Source organism: Siphateles boraxobius, unplaced genomic scaffold, assembly GCF_051911475.1.
Source record: "Siphateles boraxobius isolate OS27281-9 unplaced genomic scaffold, OSU_SipBor_1 18, whole genome shotgun sequence".
Taxonomy (NCBI): domain Eukaryota; kingdom Metazoa; phylum Chordata; class Actinopteri; order Cypriniformes; family Leuciscidae; genus Siphateles; species Siphateles boraxobius.
The window spans coordinates 43820-69422 of record NW_027508788.1 but is presented as its reverse complement, the minus strand read 5'-3'; the positions used below and the strand labels follow the sequence as shown (position 1 = coordinate 69422).

The 25603-nt window shown below is 36.1% G+C and overlaps 2 protein-coding genes across 2 annotated transcripts in view; both read left to right on the top strand.

The window, feature by feature from the left end:
• The window catches only part of npdc1a (neural proliferation, differentiation and control, 1a), a 31044-nt gene extending 16043 nt beyond the window's left edge, over positions 1-15001 (top strand). Inside the window, exons 2-9 of the mRNA XM_077232724.1 lie at positions 791-934; positions 9712-9801; positions 10105-10311; positions 10694-10760; positions 11811-11892; positions 12000-12079; positions 12608-12707; positions 13961-15001. Of these exons, the coding sequence (XP_077088839.1) occupies positions 791-934; positions 9712-9801; positions 10105-10311; positions 10694-10760; positions 11811-11892; positions 12000-12079; positions 12608-12707; positions 13961-14032 (842 nt within the window). The 3' untranslated portion in view covers positions 14033-15001. The remainder of the gene's footprint in view (positions 1-790; positions 935-9711; positions 9802-10104; positions 10312-10693; positions 10761-11810; positions 11893-11999; positions 12080-12607; positions 12708-13960) is intronic.
• Positions 15002-20091: 5090 nt separating this feature from the next.
• On the top strand, positions 20092-22774 carry pou5f3 (POU domain, class 5, transcription factor 3). Its single transcript, XM_077232721.1, has 5 exons — positions 20092-20934; positions 21020-21131; positions 21215-21345; positions 22147-22311; positions 22396-22774. The coding sequence occupies exons 1-5, from the start codon at positions 20191-20193 to the stop codon at positions 22657-22659; spliced, it is 1416 nt and encodes a 471-aa protein (XP_077088836.1). The 5' UTR covers positions 20092-20190; the 3' UTR covers positions 22660-22774.
• Positions 22775-25603: the final 2829 nt, after the last annotated feature.

The window sequence follows — 25603 nt, the reverse complement described above, 5'->3', positions numbered from 1 at the left end:
TGTTCACTTATGCGAGGCACTTTATATAATTATATATATATACACACACACACACACTTTGAAAGAAGTTTCTTATGCTCATCAAGAATGCATTTATTTGATCAGAAAGTGAAAAGGGTAATATTGTGAAATATTTTTTCAATTTGAATTAACTGCTTTCTATGTCACATGATCCTTCAGATTTGGTGCTCAAGAAACATTTTTATTGTTAATTTTAAAAATAGTTTTGCTGCTCAATATTTTTGTGGGAATCATGGTATATTTTTTTCAGGATTCTTTGATTAGAAAATTCACAGTAGCAGCATTTATTTGAAATATATATATATATATATTTTTTTTTTACAATGTAAATGTCTTAACTGTCACATTTGATCAATTGTGTGCATCCTTGCTAAATAAAATGTAATAAATCTTAAACAAAATAATTTTCTGAGGTAAACAACAGATGTCAAGAGCTTTTATTATGAATTTCAAAGCATTATTATGTTTGTTTAAAGGGACATAGTGATATTTTCTACCTGCAAAAACAACAATACCAGTAAAAAACATGACAGGTGACTAAATCCATGTGTGGCTTCAGAGGGAATTATGACTTTTAATGATACCCGTAGGAACAACATTACCTTCACTTGCTGTTAACACCTGGTGCACTAATTCATAAAGATTTGAGGGCGCATTGATATTCAAATACATGACATGTGATGTTTACTGCTTAGGGTGTAATAATATAATTTGAGTATATCTAATTCTTTTTTTTTATCCTTTTAACATGGTTTTTTTTTTTTTTCAGCAAACAAGTGCCCAGATCACATAGACTGTGCCATAATGGGGCGGCACTTCTGTAAGCCTGGCTCCTCCCACTGTGGCTCCTGCCTCACCCCATTGGAGGAAGATAAAGACGGACATTGTGTTGCTCCCAGTAGGCACAATCACGGTACGAAGGCGTTCACACACCCATCATTACCCACCTTCTGGCTAGTACTATGTCACAATTTATTTAGCACCTATTTTCTGATCTGGCTTGTGCTTTAGTGCTTGTGCATCAACAAACTCAAACTGCGAGTCAGGCAACACACAATCGTTTTCTCAAGCCGAATGCTGTGCATTTATTAACCAAACCCTCGGGCTGTGACTAATGTCGTCCTGAAAGAGGAGATGATGTTGATGGTTTTGACCTCAGATCCTCTCATCATCTGGCCTGTGCTTTTGCTCTAGTTTCTCTCCTCTCTCACTGTTTCTATTGGTTTTGTGGTTATGCTTAATCTCTCTCTCTCTCTCTCTCTCTCTCTCTCTCTCTCTCTCTCTCTCTCTCTCTCTCTCTCATGGGGCAGATTGTAAGCGTGCACGTGTATGTCTGTGTGTGGCCTTGGTTTTAATGTAATTCCATGTGAGCACTGCTCTAGCAGAAAGAAAAAGCACTATTTTTATCTTTTACAACACTGCAGTCATAGATTTTTGCTTTTGTGCTAAATATTTTTGAAATGTCATCTTTTAAGTAAGTGTCAAGTAGCTACTTTAGCAACATATGCTTTCAGATAGATGTATAATAGTATTTATTAATACATATTTTTAGTATATTAATAGTATATGTTTTAATATTTGTATATTTATTTAAAATTTGTAATGGTTTTTGTTAAATATTTATTAGGTTTTTAATTAGCTGAAAATTAGCGGCTATTATAATGGCGTTTTAAGCCATTTCCCAGGATTTGACACATTTTCATTTGTCAGGTTACCAAAAAAAAAAAAAAAACTTAAGAACTTTTTACCCTTAATCAAGCTTCAAATATTTTTCGTGAATATTTTACTTAAATATTTTAAAAATTTCAAGTCAAAATACTGTCTACCAAAATTTTACAAAAAGTAAGGGTTACTCACACTGAAGTCATGTGATACATTATAAATATTCAAAATACACATATATTAATATACAAAATATCACTCTTAAGATCCAGAAAAATATTATAAAACTCTTCGTTATAAATGGCTCTCACAACTATAATGAAGTTCCATAATATTAAAGCAGAAGGGATTAGTGTATATATGTGTGTGTGTGTGTGTGTGTGTGTGTGTGTGTGTGTGTGTGTGTGTGTGTGTGTGTGTGTGTGTGTGTGTGTGTGTGTGTGTGTGTCTGTGTGTGTGTCTGTGTGTGTGTATATATATTTATATATATATATATATATATGTGTGTGTGTGTGTGTGTGTGTGTATATGTATGTGTATATATATATATATATATGTATATATATATATATAAAATTTATTATTATTATTATATTTATTTATTTATTTATTTTAATCCCTACTACTTTAATATATACATTATTTTATTTGAAGTTATATAATTATAATAAGAATTTTAAAATGTAATATATATATAAAATTGTGAAATAAAAAAATATATTTTGATTTAATATTTTATTTTTTAAATAATTATTTTTATAATTATTACTTATATATATATACACTATGAATAATAAATATATTCAATATTCTATATTTATAAAATATAATTATTTTATATTTATATATATATATATATATATATATATATATACATATGACTTATATACATCCTGATTTACGCACCCTGTATTTTAAGGAAGAACATTTATTTATTTACGATACATTATTCATTCACAAAGAAAATTGGTGTACTTAAAGGTTGGATTTTTCCTCATTCTTTAAATTAAGGCATTAAGATCAATTTCCAAAAGATGATTTTTTTATTCCTCTTTTTAGTCAACTTTAGCATGGGTGTGTTCACTTACTATCCACTGTATGTATGTATATATATATATGTGTATATATATGTATGTATGTATGTATGTATGTATGTATGTATGTATGTATGTATGTATGTATGTATGTATGTATGTATGTATGTATGTATGTATGTATGTATGTATGTATGTATGTATGTATGTATGTATGTATGTATGTATGTATGTATGTATGTATGTATGTATGTATGTATGTATGTATGTATGTATGTATGTATGTATGTATGTATGTATGTATGTATGTATGTATGTATGTATGTATGTATGTATGTATATATATATATACACTCACCTAATTAATGCAATTATCTAATCAACCAATCACATGGCAGTTGCTTCAATGCATTTAGGGGTGTGGTCCTGGTCAAGGTAATTTCCTGAATTCCAAACTGAATGTCAGAATGAAAGGTGATTTAAGCAATTTTGAGCGTGGCATGGTTGTTGGTGCCAGACGGGCCGGTCTGAGTATTTCACAATCTGCTCAGTTACTGGGATTTAAACGCACAACCATTTCTAGGGTTTACAAAGAAGGGTGTGAAAAGGGAAAAACATCCAGTATGCGGCAGTCCTGTTGGCGAAAATGACTTGTTGATGCTAGAGGTCAGAGGAGAATGGGCCGACTGATTTAAGCTGATAGAAGAGCAACTTTGATTGAAATAACCACTCGTTACAACCGAGGTATGCAGCAAAGCATTTGTGAAGCCACAACACGCACAACCTTGAGGAGGATAGGCTACAACAACAGAAGACCCCACCGGGTACCACTCATCTCCACTACAAATAGGAAAAAGAGGCTACAATTTGCAAGAGCTCACCAAAATTGGACAGTTGAAGACTGGAAAATGTTGCCTGGTCTGATGAGTCTCGATTTCTGTTGAGACATTCAGATGGTAAAGTCAGAATTTTGCGTAAAAAGAATGAGAACGTGGATCCATCATGCCTTGTTACCACTGTGCAGGCTGGTGGTGATGGTGTAATGGTGTGGGGGTAGGGCTGAGCGATATGGAGCAAAAAATATATCTCGATATATTTTGCTAGATCTCGATATACGATATATATCTCGATATCTTTACAGGAAAAATAACCCCAAAAAAATACTACTGCAAAAACAAATATGCCAAATACCACAGTCTTTTTTTTATTGAAGTGCAAAGAGGTAGGCAGTTCATGTAGGAATAAAGTACTTCTGCGACATACAAAAATAATAATTTAACTGTGAAATAAAAGAAGAAAAAATACATATTGCCTTCTTTTCATTCAAAAATGAAACAACTCAACTCAAGGTAGGCAGTGCATATAGGAACAAAGTGCTTCTGCCTGCCTAATGTGTTTTCTCTCTAAATTCATGCTCACATTCTGTATTTTAATATAATATAATATAGCCGTCGCCGAATGTCCAATAAAGCTGTTCTCATTTCCTATATTATTTTTGTCAGACAATAGAACAAGTAGCTATGATATAGTGAATGACTACATTTTTTTATATGTGTAAAATTAACTGAATTGAGAGAGTTTGGGAACTGGGTGAAAGCAATGTGATAGTGAGTATTACAAGTAATAAGCAAAAGAAAGGAAATTAAAATGGTCAAACAAAACTTTAAATATAAAACAAAAGAGAAGCAGATAAGTGACAAGTCCGTGGAAAAACAAAAAAACTGGCGCGCGCTCAACACATGAATGTGCTGCTGCTCGTCTCAGCCATTCACTGAACAAGGTAGATGCAGTTAGAGAGAGTGACGGCAGGGAGAAAGCAAGAGCTTGCGCTCGCAGAACAGTACTAGTGGCAACATCTGGAGGTTACTGAGGTTTGTCTAAAAAGTCGCTAGATTTGTCACTAGTCGCTTTTTTGAAAAAAAAATTCGCTAAAGGGGTCTGAAAAGTCGCTAAAGTAGCGAAAAAGGTGCTAAGTTGGCAACACTACACGCGAGGGGAGGGGGAACAAAAACAAGGAGGCGGGGGCGAGCACAGCACAGAGAAGGCAAACAAGCAAAGTGGCGAAATCAGAATTAAATATGAACAATATATCGATATATACGATATGTCAAAATCCATATCATGTTTAAAAAATATCTCGATATATTTTAAATATCGAGATATCGCCCACCCCTATGTGGGGGATGTTTTCTTGGCACACTTTAGGCCCCTTAGTGCCAATTGGGCATCGTTTAAATGCCACTGCCTACCTGAGCATTGTTTCTGACCATGTCCCTTTATGGCCACCATGTACCCATCCTCTGATGGCTACTTCCAGCAGGATAATGCACCATGTCACAAAGCTCGAATCATTTCAAATTGGTTTCTTGAACATGACAATGAGTTCACTGTACTAAAATGGCCCCCACAGTCACCAGATCTCAACCCAATAGAGCATCTTTGGGATGTGGTGGAACGGGAGCTTCGTGCCCTGGATGTGCATCCCATAAATCTCCATCAACTGCAAGATGATATCCTATCAATATGGGCCAACATTTCTAAAGAATGCTTTCAGCACTTTGTTGAATCAATGCCACGTAGAATTAAGGCAGTTCTGAACGCGAAAGGGGGTCAAACCCAGTATTAGGGTTTGTCTTCTCCCAAAATTCTCATGCTAATAGACCTTCTTTCTACCTCACCTACTCTCTTTCTCATACTCTGCCATACTTTTCCTGTAATTCAGCTCTGCAAACACAGGCCTGGCTCACTGAATGATGAAGAGCCTGATAAAGGGCTGAAGAGGACAGCTGACAACTTTCATTTTGAGCATTTCATTTGTGCAGCCAGAGTCTATGTGTTTCTGTTACTAAGAATATCTTCAAAAATAAGAGCATGTTTTGCTGTGCATTTTACATCATTATTGATAAACAGAGATCTATTAATGAATGTTTGCTGAATTGTATTCTCAAATAGGATAGGTTATCCTGCTTTTTAGAGCAGTTTTGTCTCTTATACCTTTACCTCTGTCCTTTACAGGAAAGTCTTAAAGATTTAAAGATAGTGATGTTAGACCAAGGTGGAACCTGCTGTTAAAGAGTTTACTGATCAAACAGTCATGCGTCATATTTGCTTTAATATTGCCATGAGCGAACAACACTGGGTCTTCGGTTTTAAAGCACATTTAATTTGGGTTTTTATTCCACCATGTATTTAAAATCCAGATTTTTCCAGCTGAATCGAAGTTTCTGCCACTAACCATCATCTGCCTATGTAGGTCAGCAGTCTCATTTTAACGTCACTGATTTAAAATGAATCCAGAGAGAGAGTTTATTTAGACAGACCCTGATCACTTGATTTTGACTGAAGGAGCGAGTCTTCTCAACATGTACACTTCAGGCAGATCCATAGACCACAATGCACCATGATTGTGACGTCACGGCTGATCTCGCTTAATTTACCCCCACACAACTCTAGTGTATGATATTGGAGTCATTTTGACATTTAACCCCATATTTCTTGTAGCTACCTTAAGCTGACTGTTATTACACCGTTATAGTTCATTGTATTATCATTTTCGTTTGTGTAATATTTTATATTTTCTCCAACAGCCCAAGCATACATACAGATTCATACAAATTCGTAAGGAAAAACTGTAAATAATAAATCGGCTCCATTGAGGATTCCAAGTGGGCTTAGTGTGTTCCATTTAAACACATTCCAAGGGTTCCGCCAGTAGTGGGCACTTGTGCAACGTAAGCAGTGATGTACATCCAAGTGAGCGAGACGAAGTTAAGTTATCAGGGGACATCAGTCAATAAACACCTGCCTGATTAAACACTTACATGACTCAGTTAATTATCACATTGAAATAGCCTGGCTGGAAGTTGTATTTTAGTGTTGTCCAAAGTTGGTTGACGTCAGTGAATCACATATAATAATTGTATTTTTTTTTTTTTTTTAGATTTGATGTGTCATTGCAAAGTTAAGTTATCAGGGGACATCAGTCAATAAACACCTGCCTGATTAAACACTTACATGACTCAGTTAATTATCACATTGAAATAGCCTGGCTGGAAGTTGTATTTTAGTGTTGTCCAAAGTTGGTTGACGTCAGTGAATCACATATAATAATTGTATTTTTTTTTTTTTTTTTAGATTTGATGTGTCATTGCTTTGCATCGATTCAGATTTATGTCGTCATTGTCCGTCAAAAACACCTGAATGTTGATATCCCTTTTGAGCAGTGCGCTTAGTGAAGTCACCGCTAGATGGCAGCATAATCGTGTAAAAACTCGTTTCAAAAATAGCCTATAGCCTATACTGCCTATTGATTTTAGATGCCTGTCAGTCAGCGCTGTTGTGTCCGACTAGTTATAGAAAGCTGCATGATATACTTGCACAGGTCAGAGAAATTAGTGTATCCCAAATCATATGCCCTAAGACAGTCAGCCAAAGGTGCAAACGATGGTATGCTTTTTAGGTGGGTTTTTTGAAGTATGCGTCCATGCATTCTCTTTTTTGGTTATGGTTAATTTGCTAATTTTACATGCAAATGCAAACAGCAAGGGATCTGTGGTATCAAGGCACAGTTTTGTAATGGCATAATAATATGTCTCAGTACTGCTGTTCTGTCTCAATGCACACTCAAGTACGGTCTTCCCCACCCACAGTCAAGTGCATAGTAATATAATATTAATCTTTCTTTTTACACTTCACAAATGTGTATTATTATTTTTTAAATCAATCATTTTATTTCATAATATTTTGAAAAATTTCTGTTTATATTGTTTAAAGATAAGATTGTCTGATCCAGTGTGTTATTTTTACTATCATTGCGATACTATTATAGATTTCAATAATATTTGGGATTAGTTTTTATTTTAATTATTTTCATTTTCCTTTTAGTCAGAGTTGCAGTAATTGTAATTTGTCATTTGTATGTTTTTTTTAATGTCAATGCAGTTTTTATTCATTTTTTATTTCAGTTTTAGTTATTTTAGTACATCAAGTTAAACTATTTGAAAATGAGAAATAAGTATGTTTTTATATATTTTACTTTAAGATTATGTTTATTATATTTCAAGCAACAATTTTTTTTCTGGTTTTAGTTAACTATAATAACCCTGGTCTGATCTTGTACATGTAGCACCCACTGTATCAAAACTTGATTCGTTTAGTTGATTCCTCTTGTTGGTCATCAGACTTTAGTCAGGATGTAGTGTTTCTTCGTGTGTAAAGCACAGATTTTCAGGTCCACTTGTACAGATGGTTTGTCCCGCCTCCTTTGACACCTGCTGTGGAGGACAGACACACAGCCTGGACTGTGGGGGTGTTGAGACAGCGATATGTGTTGCTGTATCACATCAGTCTTGTTCCAGGAGGCAGATGGCCAGTCTTCTGTAGACTAAACACACACTTTCATGACAATAAACATTCCCCTTTCCAGTAGTTCCAGTCTGTCAGCACTTTCTGGTACAGTGCTGAATAAAGACTTCATTTATGTCTATGTGCAACGTAAAGCGATGATTACGATAAAGTTTGCTATATATGACTTTTTTTCTACACAAACTCTGTACCATATGCAACATCTCACCTCTCAACGACATAGCAGTTAGATCATAGATCAGCTTATCTAGATGATCGCTCTCAACGTGTCAAACAGAACCAGGGCTGGGCGATATATTAAATAGTTATTAAATATTATTCAATATTATTTCGTTTGTGATGCAAAGGGATGAGAGATATAATAAATATTTTTGATATAGTCTATATTATGTTGTTGCCTATATACAATTAGCCGCCCAGGGCTGGATGATATAAGGAATATTTATAGTATATTTCATTTTGATTATTTTATCAAATTAACCAGCTAGTACTGGATAATGTAATGAATATATACATATAGATATATATAGATAGATATTTGCAATATAGTCTATACTATTTTGATTATATAAAATTAGCCAACTAGGACCGGAGGATATGATTATTATTTATAGTATAATAAAATTTATTTAGTTTATTTTATAAAATTATAGAACTAGGACCAGATAATGTGTTATACACACACACACACACACACATATTCTGTTGTTGTTTTTTTGTTGTTTTTTGCCATTATACAATTATACATTATGCAACCACCAACTAGAGCTGGACAATATATATATATTTTTTTTAAATCATGTATTTAATCTTTATAATAAATAAATACATAAAAAAAAAATATGTATATATATATATATATTATTTTATTTTTTTGTTGTTAACATTTAAAGTAAATAACATTCTGTTGTGTATTGGAGTGCTAAGACAGACTTATTTTAACAGTGTCTTTTATTTTAAATGGATTTATTTAAGATAAATGACAATAGAGTTTTGCTTCTTTTCTGTGAATAAGTTCTTTCAAATCAGTTTCTGTGTGGTAAGAGGTAATGAGTGATCACACACCCCCTCTCACTGGCCACACACACACACACACACACACACACACACACACACACACACACACACACACACACACACACACACACACACACACACACACACACACACACACACACACACACACACACACAAACACTCACACTCACACTCACACACTCAGGCTGGTTGCCGGGAGGGACGATCTTCCATAGTCTTGGAATGCAGCTTACTGTCTGGCCAAACGTACCATTAAACCATGTGCTGCTTTTGTTTTCCGTTTAGAGCGTGTCAAACAAACAACTCCCTGGCACACTCTCACTCAGGACACGCACAGCCCCGTCATCAGACTTCTGCTCTCATACATCATTTATGAAAGATTATGCATTTTCAGAATATACTCCCAGTGCAATTGAGCTAAAGTTTGACTTTGAATTACAAGAAAAATGTGTGGTATGTTGTTTGTAAGACATGGTGCCATGATTTTTGTGCACATTGCATGGCCGAACCATGTTTGTATGGCAATCCCATGGTATTTTTAAATTACCAAAAATTATTTTTATCAAATGAAATTCTGTCCTTGTTTTCGCAGATACAATGCCCATTTATCCTTCTATTGATGAAGAAATCGACCATCTGTCTGTCATTGGCAAGCAGCAAATGCCAGAAGTCCAGCAGCCAGGTTTGAACTCTCTGCTCTTAAAATCTGTGTGGTTATGGTTATTGAGGTAGTATAGCGGTTATAGTGGTCATGATTCATAGCAAACCCTTCTGAATTTCCACCTCGCTTGCTCTTCGCTATCTATGCAGTTTCAGTTTCAGTGTGGTGTGACATGACAAATAACGGCTGCAGGTTTGGATTGCTGATGCCGTTGCTGCTTAGTTACCAGTGGAAAAACACTGTAGTAATTAGGGACATTAGATCAAAATAATGCTTTTAATGTTTCTTTCTCTTCTTTTCTCTCTCTCTTCATCCTCTCTTTAGACTCTCACTTACAGTCTCCTCCACAATCCAATTCAGAATTGAAGCAGAAGAGTCTGCATAAACCCACAACTGTAGAACCAACAACAGGCAGCCTGTCGACACCACAGTACCGCAACACCCCTAAATCTCTCCAGCCAAACACAAACTCGTCCAACCGCCATGGGCCGATGGTGTCCCCCCACCCTTCCAGAGACAACCTGCTTGTCTGTATGTGTCTTTTGATATTGTTTTTTTTTTATTAAGTTCTAATTATGATTAATGTGTTGATGTGAGTTTTTTTTATTTATTATTATTTTATCATGCTTTGACCCGGTTTCCACAGAAATTGACTCCAAAATGCACTCATTTTAATGTAATTTTACCGGATTTACTGTGGTTTGGCTGGCCTACATCCCTGACAAAGATGACATTTTAACAGCAGGCCCATCCCATGATGTTTTGTATTTATCAATTTACTCACTGTGCTCTCATTAAAGTAGCATTGAGTCCCATTTTAATGAAGCAAAATCTCCTGTTTATGACAGTCCTCCTCAAATTTTCTTGTCTGTCTCTGTTTCTCTCTTTTATAATTGTGTTTGTATGAGAGCAGTGATGATATCTTTATGCATTGTTGTGGGGGCCGTGGCACTCGTTGTTGCTGCCGTCTGCTGGCTCAGGTAAATTGAATCTTTTTATCATCGTTATTATTTATTATCAGTTATACAGTTTGTTTTGTCAGCCAAAACCATGATCATGTCACCGTAGTGTGTTCAAAACAATCCTCCGGTTCAAACTAATGAAGATAGCCTTTCTCAATAAAATACTCCAGTATTTATCCAAGGAAAGGACAATGAAAAATATTACCAGATCTTAATTTTAATTATTTTATTGCATATTATAAATAATTTGTATTATAAATAAATAATGTATTATAAAATAATGCAGGAGTTAAATACAAGTACACATACATGTGTTGTATGTGTGTATATAAATATATTTATATAGTATTTTTCAGTGTTATGTATCGTAGATTTTTTCCTAAACTTAACTACGTCCTATAATATGTATATTCTAGCGCGTCTACACGTTGACTGCGGCTGAGCCTAATAACCGTAACTTGACTTCAGACTTCAGACAATGCCTTCGAACATGCTTTAATCACGGCCGGAGGATCTCAGACAAATCTCAGAGAGAATCCCACCAGTAAACACGAATACAACAGTTTTTATAGAATAGGGGTATGGCAAAATTACATGATACATTACATAGTTTCCCCACAATTTGATTGGTTCTTCATAGACAAGCCCTCTTGCTACTATGTAACCAAAAGGTTTCAAGATTAGACATCTGTCTAGTTTCATTTCTAGTGAACATTTGGAACAGAATCAGTTCTGTTCAATGTGATCCATCCTGACATCCTGTAAAAGGAAAAAGTGAATGTGGGGTGGACAGGGCAGCTGTCCGTAATCTTGAACACTCAAACTCTCTTGAAGACGCAAAACTCAAATTAAACTTACAGAAAGCCTCAGATTTGGTTGACAACAACAGCAGTTCCTCATTTTATTAAAAATCTTAGTCCTTCATTGCGGCAAAAAAGCAAGCATTTTTTCTTTGCAAAAACGCAGGAAAAAGAAAAAAACTCTAATTGTACGTCTTTAAGACAATATAAATGTCAGTGTAAATTTTAGTGTTTTCTATTCCAAGCCTTATTTTTAATTTTTTTACAGGTTTCAGAGAGAATCTCAACTGGCTCAGAAGGTCGATTACCCTGCGTTTCATGCAGCGGGCTCTGACCATAACCATACTTCTGTAAGAGAATTCACATTTATACCAGTTCATCTGAAAATACAATATACACTTCAGAACTACTTCCTGAATGTTTAAGTGTTTACGAGCATTCTCTTTCCATGTTTTAGTCTGGGGATAAAACACTGGCTCACAGTGCTCAGATGTATCACTACCAGCATCAGAAACAACAGATGCTCTCTATGGAGAAGTAAGCACAAACATGATCTGTTGATTAGTTTTAGGCACTTTAGCATGCCTTGTCTTTTCTCAGCTCTCATTATTTGTGCATTTATATCATTTTAAGTTGCTTTAGGAGACTGCTGACTAAAAACACACATTTTTAAAAACAAGAATGTTCCTTACTCATTTCCTTCCTTCTAATTTGGTTCAATTTTCATGTAATATATATATATATATATATATCATATTAAGACTACTGAGTGAAGTTAAGTAGCATTTGTGACAATGTTTATTTACTACCAAAACTTATTTTGTCTCCCCTTTTGTTAAATACTCATGTTTATAGTAATGCATTTACAATGGATGTCATTTTACAAAGGATTTACATTGTTGTCATTGCGGCTATTGTGCGAAAGTTATGAAATCATGATAACGAAGTTGAAGCACCTATTGCTCTGTGAGAGATTAATTTACTAAACTCTGCATGAAAGTATCATAAAATGTGGTCCATATTATATCAGTTATAATAAATATTCATGTATTTTTTTGAACACAGACATAAAGCAGAACCTAAAGTGTCAGAGTCTGGGGCCACGTCAGACGAGGAGAACGAAGAGGGAGATTTCACTGTGTATGAGTGCCCTGGACTGGCACCGGTGTGTATGCTTTTATCATCATCTCCATCTCTCACTTATCTTTTCTAACTTCCTATATATATATATACACACACAGTACTGTGTCTTAGGCACGTTAGTATTTTCACCCCCTAAAAATGGTTTTAAGCCAGCTTAACCCTATTCCCTAGCACGTCTACACATCGACGGCGGCTGAATCTAATCCTATGCTCCAGCGTGTCTACACATCAACGTCGGCTGACCTTAATAACCCTAACTTGCTGCGCAGCTATAATAACCGTAACTTGACTTCAGACAATGCCTTCGAACATGCTTTAATCACGGCCAGAGGATCTCAGACTAATTCCATTGAGAATCCCACCAGTAAACACGACTACTACAGTTTTTATAGAATAGGGGTATGGCAAAATGACATGGTACATTACATCATTTTCCCACAATTTGATTGGTTTTTCATAGACAAGCCCTCTTGTTACTAGGTAACCAAAAGATTTCAAGTTCAAGTCATAATATTAGACCCAAAGTGGAAGTCGGGTAAAAGTTTATCATAAGGTTAGATAATCTAAAGGTCAGATTTTTAGAGTCAGAAACATGATTAGTTCCAAAAGACAGTTTATTATCTATCTATTTTATCTATTAAAAATCCATCACAGCAGTTATTTATATCTTTTGCTGTAGTGTGTCAGTAGGAAATATCAGTTTACATTTCCAAACATTCAGTTTGGAATTTTACATTACAATTCAGTTTACAGTACATTTTCCAAACATTGAGACATTGCCACAGTTCTACTGGATTTAGTCTCAGTGTGTTTTTTTTGTTTGTTTCTTCATGTAATCCCAGATGGACTCGATGATGGTGACATCAGATCTCCGTGTGGAGCTGTTGTCAGACTCCTTGTGCATACAAAATCTCACTGGATTATTACAATTAATGGCTAAATTAATATTTGGAAATGTAAACTGATATTTCCAACTGAAACACTACAGCAAAGATATAAATATCTGGTGTGTGTGTGTATATGTATGTATATATATATATATATATATATATATATATATATATATATATATATATACATATATATACATATATATACATATATGTATGTATGTCACATATAAATATACACACACTTTAGGAGCCACATCTATGTGGTACAGAGGTGCTTTCCTGGTTCAGTCTTAAGACAAAAATACTTCTGTAAAAGATGCACAGCTAATCATGCAGTTCTGACCAGAAATGAGTATGATCACTGTGGTTTTTTTCTCTGCAGACTGGAGAGATGGAGGTGAAAAACCCACTGTTTGACGACTCCACCTTACACTCTCAGAGAAATCATAAGTGACCTGGACACACACACACACACACATACACACACACACACACACACACAACCACAACCCTGAATACTTTTACAATAGGCTTAACACCTAAAAGCTCTCAGCCATTGGGTGAAGTTGCACCACACACAAATGATGACACATGGAAAGAAAAAAACTATGACTCTGTTTTTCCTGGAACATCTGAGCTGACACCCAGCCCCCTCAGAACAAAGTCCAAAAATACTCAAACTCTAAAGATGCTGAAGAAGGGATAATATGTAGATGAATGATGAGGTAAATAAAGTAAAAGGCAGCAGTGGTTAAGAAGTTTTTCTTGTACTCAAATGCACATATTGAATCTGAAAGAATTCTTGCAGCGCAAACTCTGTGGAAACTCAAAGCGGTTTCTTTATGCCACATCTTTATTCTTAAAGTCTGGAGTTTGTTTTCTCTCGCTAGCTTTTTATGTCGTCTCCCTTTTAAAATCATTCTTCTTTAGGGTTATGTTAGGAAGATTTATAAGCATCTCTTTTGGTTAGATGTAATTTTTTTTAAGCTGTGTTCATCTTTTTGGGCAAAGCTGCCTCCAGAATCACCTCTTATCATTGTGTATAAGAAGTACACAGTGGTCTCTCAAACATTGTTATTTGTCTCTCCATATCTGAATATTGTTTTCTTGTTGTCAACATTTGGTTGTCATTATCAGTGCTGATTTAAAACAGTATAATATATTCGTTCTTTCTTTTTTTAAATTAAGAATAGTTTAATTTTTGTTACTTTAGTCATGTTTCCACTGTACCTTTCTTCAATTAAGTATGAAGCATCTCTTATATCTTTATTTGTTTGTTTGTTTTATTTGTATCCCTCAGTAAAAATCAAATCCATAATGATTGTGTCTGGGAATTAAATATTAGTCAGACTGAAACAGAGTTTTTGAGGTTCCTGTGCTCAAGTCACTTTAGTGTAAATAAATAAATAAACTTAAATAAATGTATTATATGTATTTCCTTGAAGCTTATGGGTAATAATGACATGACAATCACAATCTGGCATATCATCACATCTGTGATGAATGTTATAATTCAAGAATATGTTATGATTCTATTAATACTGTCTTGTTTGGACTAGAATTGAATTAAATAAAAATGCATACATTGAATTACTAATTTTTACTAAATATAATGCATACGCACTACCGTTTATAAGTTTTGGGTCGGTAAGTTTTTTTTTTTTTTTAATGTTTATGAAAAGTCTTTTGCTCATCAAGGTTGATCAAAAACACAGTAAAAAATTATGTGAAATATTATTACTATTTAAAATAACTGTTTTCTAGTTTAATATATATATATTTTTTTAAATAACTTGTTCCTGTGATGACAAAGCTGAATTTTCAGCATCATTACTCCAGTCTTCAGTGTCACATGATCCTTCAGAAATCACTCTAATATGCTGATTTGCTGCTTGAGAAACATTTATTATCAATGTCGAAAAACAGTTGTGCTACTTAATGTTTGTGTGGAAAACTGTGAAACAGGACTCTTTGAATAAGACATTATTTACATTATACATGTTTTACTCTCACTTTTGATCAGTTTAATGCATCCTTACTGAATATAAGTTTTAATTTCTTCCCAAAAAAAAATCGCACCGACCCCAAACTTTTGAATGACATTATTTGATGACATTACGATTAAGATGGTATATAGCACAGAAAGTAAATATATTTCAAGAGGGTATTTAGACCACATAGTTATTAAAGAATGAATACATTTAATACTCAGATGACTTTTTATTGTGTATTATACATTTACATAAAGCTTCTCATCATACTTTATTGTATTATGTCACATTACAGTAAATAACATCATATTTGTGCATTAAATGCACTGTTCCAAAAATCAAGAAGGATTTTATGGATAGTGTTGCATATGTGAATATCATTGTCAAAAGTGTATGTTTGACTTTAAATCTTTGATTGTTATGAAAAGTATGTCAGTGTTTCATTTCTATTCATATTTGTTATAGGCTGGAGCTGAAAGACGCTTGTTCTCTGAAAGTAAGTGTAGCATAAATGTTTGTCCTCCAGCTCAAGCATCCAAACAGAACGTGGCGAGAGCAGACACAACCTCCCCCAATACAGGCTCTTTTCTGCGATGGGCCACTTATCTGTCCCATAAGGTGTGGTTCGAAGGAGCCCATCACAGATCCAGCCTCATTGAGGTGTCTATGGGGGAGAGCCATTAAAGGCTATTGTAACTGTGAATGGTGAGGAAGGCAGCCATAGGCCACCTGATCAAGATATGTGGGGAGAGAGGCAGTAGTCGTCAGCAGGGTGTCAAAAACAATCAAAAGGCCATCGGACAGGTTGTATAAGTCAATGGGGCAGAAGGGGAGAGAGGTCACATACCTGTTTATCAGATACTAAAACTTCAGGGTCCAGTTTTTATCTGTTAGAAAATATTTCAGTTTAAAAAAACATGTTCACTGATTACCAGACCATATTTGTAGCTCCTTTTTTCAGACATAAAGTCAGATTAATAGGGAACTATTAAAAAAGACCTTCAATATAACATAAATGGTTTCTAGAGTATGAATTGGCATGTACACAGTATTTTATATTCGTTTAAAATATTTTATATTGTATAAAATGGTATATCCACATTTCTCTAGATATCGCTGCTGTCGTCATTATTCAAAAGAATACCGTCCACAACTGAAAATCAATTTCCATTTATGTTGATAGATATTAATCATCAGTTATTTTAGTATCAGTAAGATACTATTATTTTTTATAATTTGAATTAATTTTATATTCAGTTTCCTTTTTTGAGTTTGTCTAAAGTTAAAATTCTATTTTCTTTGTCATTTTATTAATTGTTATTTTTTAATATATCTATATAGTTTTTTATTTCAAAATGCTGGTTTTGGCAAGTAGCTGAAATAAAATAAGTGTTAAAAAAATTCAGTTAATGTTTATTTTATTGCAAGTAATTTTTTTTGTTTGTTTTTTTAGTTTCACTATAATAACCTTATTTCATAATAGATAATACTTTAGATGCAATTTTATAACAAAGTGAGATCAGAAAGCAACTGGGATGTTTAAAACGGAAATTGTATTAGTATCTTTGTATGCTTGTTTGATTTTCTGTTGCAGATTGCAACATTCAAACCATTTCGTCTCAACCAGCACTTTACCACAGTATGTACGCCCTTTGATTAGCTCCAATATCTCATGGTTTCCACACCTCTATGTGTGATTAAAAACAAGCTGGTGCAGACTCATTCTAAAAAAGTGCATCAAATGTTAACAAGGGCGGGGTGATGATTTTGCTCAATATTAATACCAACCGCAAACTGCTAGGTGCAATGAAACGCCTGTCGTTAGAACGAGTTAATGTTTACTCTGAAGTTATCTCAAGAAAAGATTTGCCGAGTACAAATTTCACAGTACACAAAAATAGACACGGCCTGCCAAAAGGAGCCACCTGGGAGTGTTTTGTGGCCTAATCCTGGTCCTGCCGTCCCTCGCTGCACACCCCACCGGCCTGTGTCATCTCTTCCCACTTTCTCCTCCTCTGTCTGCACTTTACATAACAATCCCCACCAAGTCCATGGGCCAGCACAATGCCTGCAGCAGTGGTTTGATGTCTTTTAAAAGCTTTGACTGGCCCCGGAGTCCTCCTGTGTGTCCTTTCCTCGGCTTTGTGACCAAGAGAGATGGACAGCTCAGCTTGTGACCTATAACTCCTGGTCTGCAAGAGTGTGTTTGGAGGCAGGGGGTTGATTGTTGTAGATTTGTGTTGGCCGTGTGTGTGTGTGTGTGTGTGTGTGTGTGTGTGTGTGTGTGTGTGTGTGTGTGTGTGTGTGTGTGTGTGTGTGTGTGTGTGTGTGTGTGTGTGTGTGTGTGTGTGTGTGTGTGTGTGTGAGAGAGAGAGAGAGAGAGAGGATGCTCTGGGTGGGTGGTGATGAAGCATCATAGGGATTAGCAGGGAATCAAAGCAGATTGCAGAGTTATGTGTGCATGATCATTTTATGCCTTAACATATAGGTCTACTTAGCAATCAGACTCCAGAATAGACGTGCATGTTTATGCTGGAGAGAGACTTTAGACTAGTGCATCGGTGAAATTTTGACGACTTTGAAACTGTGTTTGTTTCGGAGTAGAGGAGGGGGTAGGGGAGGAATCAAAGGGTTGAGACTTATTGTTCAGTGCTGAAAGGCAGCTAATGGCCGGCCATCGCAACTGTGGCTCTGGAAGCGGCGGGGGGCCTCGGGCTCTTGTGACACAATGCCTCCCCCATCCACTTTCCTGCGGCGCGTCTTCCTGCCGCAATCTGCACCGATCGGCTCGGTCGGGGGTGCACAGCTGTATCGATTGCGGCTCTAGAGCTTTTACAAACTGTAAACAACTTTAATGAAACAAAAAGCAAGCTCTCTATTATGCCTTAAATTGCGTGGACGAAGCTTGCACTGTTGTTAGGCCTAGCATACAAAAATATTTAAAATATGAATAATGCAAAAAAGCTAGCCTATACAATGTATAGACTTATACAGGCTAATATTAACAAAACAATCACGTTTTAGGCTGTTTATTACAATATCTTGAAACTGTTTTACCGTGACGTTTTAATCAATGTTTCTATTTTTTATGTTTGTCGCCCACCCAGACTTTCTCCTATAGGCTATAATAAATGTATAAGTAAAATAAAATCAGATAAATTCGACTTTGACTGAATCTAATATATAAGCTTTTTCTATCTCCCCCTTGGCCTAGCTATAGCCTATAATAGGAAACTTTTTTTAAAGCAAGTAGAAAACAGGTTTTAAATGTATTTGAAATGTAGACATTTCTATTTGAAGGGAGTAATGATGAAAACGAGAAGTGATATGGGAGCACACTTCTGCTATTCTGAACATAAGAGCATCATACATTTTTGATTTCGCACCATGTTTTGAGACAAAACTTTTTTTGTGTGTGTATTTTTGCACTATGGACTGCTGTTTTAATTTTGTTAACTTGTTACACACTCGCACTCTCTCTCTCTCTCTAACCTCTCTCTCGTTTAAAATACATAGCCTAATTGTTCTAAGCAATCTTAAACATTAATTTCTTATGGGAAAAATAAAATGAATCAGCTAAAAATATGTTATTCCGCATCACAGTAATAGGCTATTATTACCTTCTTCTTTTTAAAATACCCTCGTATAAACGGCTCCTAAACTGGTTCAACAAGCAGCGTGAAGGTGGGAGATGTGACGCTTGTAATCCAATTGCTTATCAGCAACAGACAAACAAAACAATTCACCTTTTATTTCCATGTCTTGACCAAATAGAACAGTGAATGCATTTTTATCGATTATACCGTTTCATGATCAATTTTGTTTACAATAGGCCTATAATAAACTAAATATAGCCTACATGAAATCTGGTAAACGAAGTTAGAAAAATAGACTATAAAAACTTTTGCACAATAAAGTGGATTTCCCACGGATGTTAAGACTTTAGAGCAACTCATTAAGTGCATATTACTGAAACAAAGTTTACTTAATGTGGCATGAATATAAAACATGAATATGTAGTCCTATTTTGCATTGTAAATACTCAACACGCATTATAGCTAATGTTACTGGATGTTACTTCTAAACAAAATTAAGAATTATTATGCATCTCATTTTATACATTTTTTAAAGGTTTAATTGAAGTTAAAAGTATTAATTAAGATTTTATTTGAAGTTTGTGCACCTTTGGAAAATGCATAGGCCTACATCTCACATTCCCAAACGTGCCCTCGCCCAATGAGAAAACCAAGTTCATTCACAAAGTCAGCTGTGGCTTATTGTCTCAGGTGACCAATAGGAGAGGAGATGGTTAAGACCCCAGCCTCCAACTCCGATTGATTAGGAAAACCTGTGTGGGACAGGATCAGAGTTGAGATTGGAAAGATTTGGGGAGATTCTAGTTCATTCTAAAGGCCTAATTGATGGCAATCACACAAGAACTGCGCGCATTTCAGCACAGGCTGATGCTGGGACACACAATCTGAGGCTTAGAGGTCTGTTTTGGTTCGCTCATTTTTAAAAGAACACCCTGGCATGGAGCCACTGATCGCCGATTATTGATTATCAAACTAGCATTCTCAACGCTTTCTTGTTTGAAATCGAAATAACTTTTTGTGGGAAGATGACTGAGAGACCGCAGACCCCGACAGGAGCAGACTGCAGACCTTACGAGGTCAACAGGGCCATGTATCATCAAGCCCCGGGCCTGGATGGACTTGGCGGTGCGTCCTTGCAGTTCGCGCACGGCATGCTTCAGGATCCAAGCCTGCTCCTCAACAAAGCCCATTTCAACGGAATCAGCTCTGCGACACACCAAAACTTCTTCCCATTTTCTGGCGATTTTAAAACGAACGATTTGCAAGGTAGTGATTTTGTGCAACCCAAACACTGGTACCCGTTTGCTGCCCCCGAGTTCACCGGGCAGGTGGCGGGGGCGACGGCAGCCACCCAACCAGCAAACATAAGCCCGCCTATAGCTGAAACCAGGGAACAAATCAAGATGCCATCTGAAGTAAAAACCGAGAAAGATGTTGATGAATACGCAAGTGAAGATAACAAGCCGCCGTCACAATATCATCTCACTCCCGGTACATCATCCGTGCCCACGGGGGTAAATTATTACGCACCCTGGAACCCTTCGTTTTGGCCTGGACTGGCTCATATCGCGGCCCCCGCTAATATTTCTCAAGCTCCCCCGACTCCCTCGGCATCATCTCCCTCTATGTCTCCATCTCCACCCGGAAATGGGTTCGGTAGCCCGGGGTTTTTCAACGGAGGATCTGCGCCAAACATCTCCGGCCAGGCGCAGGGCGCAGCCAGGAGCAGCGGGTCCTCCAGTGGTGGCTGCAGTGATTCTGAGGAGGAGGTGAGGTTTTTGAAATGTAGTTTGATTTAGATATAGCATTGTTTGAGTATAACTTAATTGTTTTGCTTCTTAAAAAAAATAATAGGAGAATTTGACCACAGAAGACTTGGAGCAGTTTGCTAAAGAGCTCAAACACAAACGCATCACTCTTGGCTTCACGCAGGCAGACGTGGGACTCGCGCTTGGAAACTTGTATGGTGAGTTTGAGATCTCTAACCATTATATATAAATGTATATGTGTGAAATGGTGGATTTATTTAACAGTTGTACTTTTGTCTAGGCAAAATGTTCAGTCAGACGACTATCTGCCGCTTTGAGGCTCTCCAACTTAGTTTCAAGAACATGTGTAAACTGAAGCCACTGCTACAGAGGTGGTTGAATGAGGCCGAGAATTCCGAAAACCCTCAGGATGTAAGTACACTACATTGCACTAGGGGCGCTCAACCGACTACCTGTCACTGAACTTGAGTTGAGGATAGTTTACTTGAGTCACCCGTTTACAGCTATGTGTGGAATAGAATATTAGCAACAATTTTCTTCTACGCAAAACAATACGTAGTTTATAATGAAACGACATTTTCCTGGCGTGCTACATTGTCGCAAGACTTTCTTTAAAGTGCATTTGTGATTTTTAGAAAAATTACTTGCAGAGTTTTGTGTTTTCAGTCTGTTTTCTAAATTGACCTTAGCTATACTTTAAAGTTGGCCTGAAATGTAAATTCAATTGATCTCTTTTCTAAATGTAGCTGTTAGTTATCCTTTATTCATAACTCGATTGACAGACATATCTGGTGATGCATAATGAATTTATACAGAAGAAATGATTGGATTAATCCCGCGTCTTTCTTGTAATTCGCTGAAAGCTTGCATTTAAGATCAGCCTTATCCAATCAACGGATGAATTGAGTCCTGTCCTATTTTTATTTTCTCTCGATAATCCTCTTGCTCAAAGATCACAATACAGATTATCGGTTTATACTCTGGTTATGTTACAACTACAAGGTTTTGCAACAGCAATGTATTAAGCAGGCTGACATATACGAAGTTAAAGTCTTGGCCAAAATACAATGTTGACTAGTCAGTTTTCTCACATGTAGATTGACTGACAGGTTCTGCTAAGAAAAATAGTCCAGTACACTTGATCTTTCAATGCAGTGGTCGTTTTAAATGTTGAACAAGTTTGTCTCATGGCCCATCTTCAATATTTTTCAGATGTATAAAATTGAGCGGGTGTTTGTTGACACAAGAAAAAGAAAGCGGAGGACCAGTTTGGAAGGCACGGTCCGTTCTGCTCTTGAGTCGTATTTTGTGAAGTGTCCCAAACCCAACACTCTAGAGATCACACACATATCTGACGACCTAGGCCTGGAGAGAGATGTGAGCATGCCTCAAAGTCTGTGGACCCTTCGTAATTAGTCGGTGCTTTTAAAACCCATTTGACTTAATTTTTTTTTTCTGTAGGTAGTACGTGTGTGGTTCTGCAATCGTAGACAAAAGGGAAAGCGCCTAGCATTGCCCTTTGATGACGAATGTTCCGAAGTGCAGTATTATGAGCAGAGTCCACCACCTCTGCATCACATGGGTGGCACATCCCTCCCAGGGCAAGGCTATCCAGGACCAGCCCATCCCGGAGGAGCCCCTGCCCTGTACATGCCATCCCTCCACCGACAGGAGGTCTTTAAAAACGCCCTGCATCCCGGACTGATGGGTCACCTCACCAGCTAACCGGCTACAGATGCCCGCTAAAAGTTTCTAGAAAAGCTCCGAGCCAAGCTATGGATCAAATCAGTCATAAGATTTATTTCTATGTAACCATTGCATCTGTTTATTTGGTTCTTTCCGTTCATGCCTTTGGACACTCTTAATTGTATAGTGTCTGGTTTAGACTTTACCATGCACACTAGCAGCCTGATGGATCTTTGTATAATGGGTGCTTTGAATGCGTTTGCACATGAAGTCATGGGTTCAGATGATTTTATAGTTGTTTTTATGACTTTTTACTCATGTATCAATTTTTATGTACTTATGTTTGTCTTTTATTGTTCAATATTTTTTTTTTTCAAAAGTATATTTCCATACGTCTCCATACTTTGTTTTACTCATCACCTTTCTTTGTGAACGGGCAGCAAATTCAAGACTTCATGAACTTTGACTAATTGCTGAATTTGTAAAGAGATGGATTTTTTTTTGATTTTTTTTTATTACAATTTGGAGGAGACCTTTTCAGATGGTACACAAAGAACATCAGTCACTGTTCTTTTTCTCTAAATATTTGCACTCTCCCATCTCCAGTTGAAAATAATTCTGTGTAATATCTTATCAGGGTAATTATAGAAGAAATTTGCTGCCAGTTTAAAAAGCCTCTGTGTGGAGGTCGTGTGCCTTAACTTTTGGTGTTTGTATCATGCATGCTCATCCCTGTGCAATGTAAATGAAAGCCATATCTGATAATTTATTGAAATTCTGCTCTTTAGTCAACACAATATCTTCTGGGTAACAATTAAACCATTTCCATTGACAGTCATTTCAAGTTTCTTTTGGGAATATTTGCCTTTTTTGTATCTTATTGTCTTCCAAAGAACAGGTTTTGCTTCTAGACCCAACTGTTTTTCTATCAAGTGCCAATCCAGCACAAAACCCTTTTTTATCTTTTGTCTTTAAACCAAAATATACCAATTTAAACCAATAATTCACTGCAAACAAAAATTATGGTCTGTAAAACAAGTTTATTCTCATTACAAGAGGGCCCATATCTATTTGTTAATTTATCTTTTTGCAATCTAGAATGTAACCAATGATTTTTTTTTTCTCAAACACTGGATAGGCTAGAGCTTGAATGCACACAGCTTCTGTCAACAACAAAAGATATTGCAAGTATGTTTTAAGGTTAATGTAGGCTAAAATGTGACTATATGGGTATTTGCATTTAGGACTCCCCACCCCCAAAACCGATCTGACCGAGTTTTTTCAAGAATCCGTTTACAGAGGATATATGTTGAATGACGGGAGAGGAAGCAGGGTTTGTACATTGCGGTTTCAGTTTGGCACCTTGGCCTCAGCAGCGTATAGATCTCAACAGAACTTTTTTTTGTATGCAGGTGCACGCCAACACTGTGCTTTATTTATATAAATGTTGCTGTCTACCACTGTGACTTCAAATAAACGAGCATGTAACGATAAATGTGAACGATAATGTAGCCTTACAGACTAAGGGCCTATTCACACAGAACATGGTTTTGCATTCCCGCTGTTTTTTTGTATAGGCTTAATATGCATTAGATAGATGTGATACGCCATTTCGCTCGCATCTTATAGGCGTCTCGTGCATGATACAGCGTTTAAAAATGAGGGAAAGTTGGGAGAAAAAAAGGGAGTTGGGAGAAAGGGAGAAAGTGCTGCTCTAAAAATAAACTGGATGACTCTTAGAATAGAATCGTTTACCCAGAACGCGTTTTTGCATTCCACTGCTTTGCATTCTAAAAATGGTCTTTGACCTTATGTATTAATTTCCCTTAGCACTACTCTGTCTCGTGCATTCCACTGTGCTGTTTTTACATATTTTTTCTATTTAAAAGTGCTAGACAACATCTTTGATCATTGCGCTAACATCTTTTTCAGCGTTTGATTTTTCATGACACGGCTTTCTAAAAAACGATGCTCTAAAGTAGGTCTATATCTTTCTTATTTTCCACTTCCCTATTCCAATTTTTTTTATTTTATGTAAACGTGCTAGACAGATTGCATTCGAGACGCTGCAGCCTGAAGTGCAATGGCATACCCTGCATCAAATCCAATACATAATGGATGCATTTTTTTCTTCAAAACATGTTAAGGTGAGGGTAAACATTAGGGTTAGTGTAACGGTTGTAGGATTATCTTCAGTGATCAGCACTATGATTGACTGAGTAGCCTAATGAAATCTTTAGAATAGACTGAGGGGCGGAGTTCGCGCTAAACAGGTTTGGGAAATAAAAAGCACGCTTCCACTAAGTATTGTAATTAACCTTCATCCTTCATCCGTCCCTCGCACTCTGTAACAAATCAGTCCCGTCAAAATGACCCAAAACCTTAAAATCATAGCCTACTTTTTTTCTTTTTTATAATATTTTTTCTCTTTTTTAATGCATTTTCTTTGGAGATTTGTTGTATTATGTTTCCTTTGATTTACCTTTAAATTAGGCCTACTATATATTATCAATACATACTAAAGTAAGCACATTCTTCACATTCTTTCAATTTAAATTCAAAATAACTTTTAATTCAGCTCAGAATAACCTACCACACCCAGAGCCGTTAAATATGATATGTGTTTCAACTGCTCTGACCACACCGACCTCTTGTGGGAAAAAATTATAATATAACATAATAGGTCATGACTCTTGCCACTAGATTGCCTTATGGGTCTATGTGGAGCAAACAAGCTGTTCCGCTGGGTCCTAAAGTCAGTCTTGAGTTTATCAATTCAGTATGCATTCAGATACACATGTAGAAATTATCAGTTTTTGGGTAAAGTTTAGTTTTAATTTAGAGCATTTTCTATGTATACTGAAGCATTCATCGCATTCCAATAATTCCTAGGTGGGTCAAATTGACCCGCGAGGGACCAATTTGTTACTTTTTATTATTATTTTTTTAACCACATTAACTCCCCTTTTTTGTGTATTCGCGG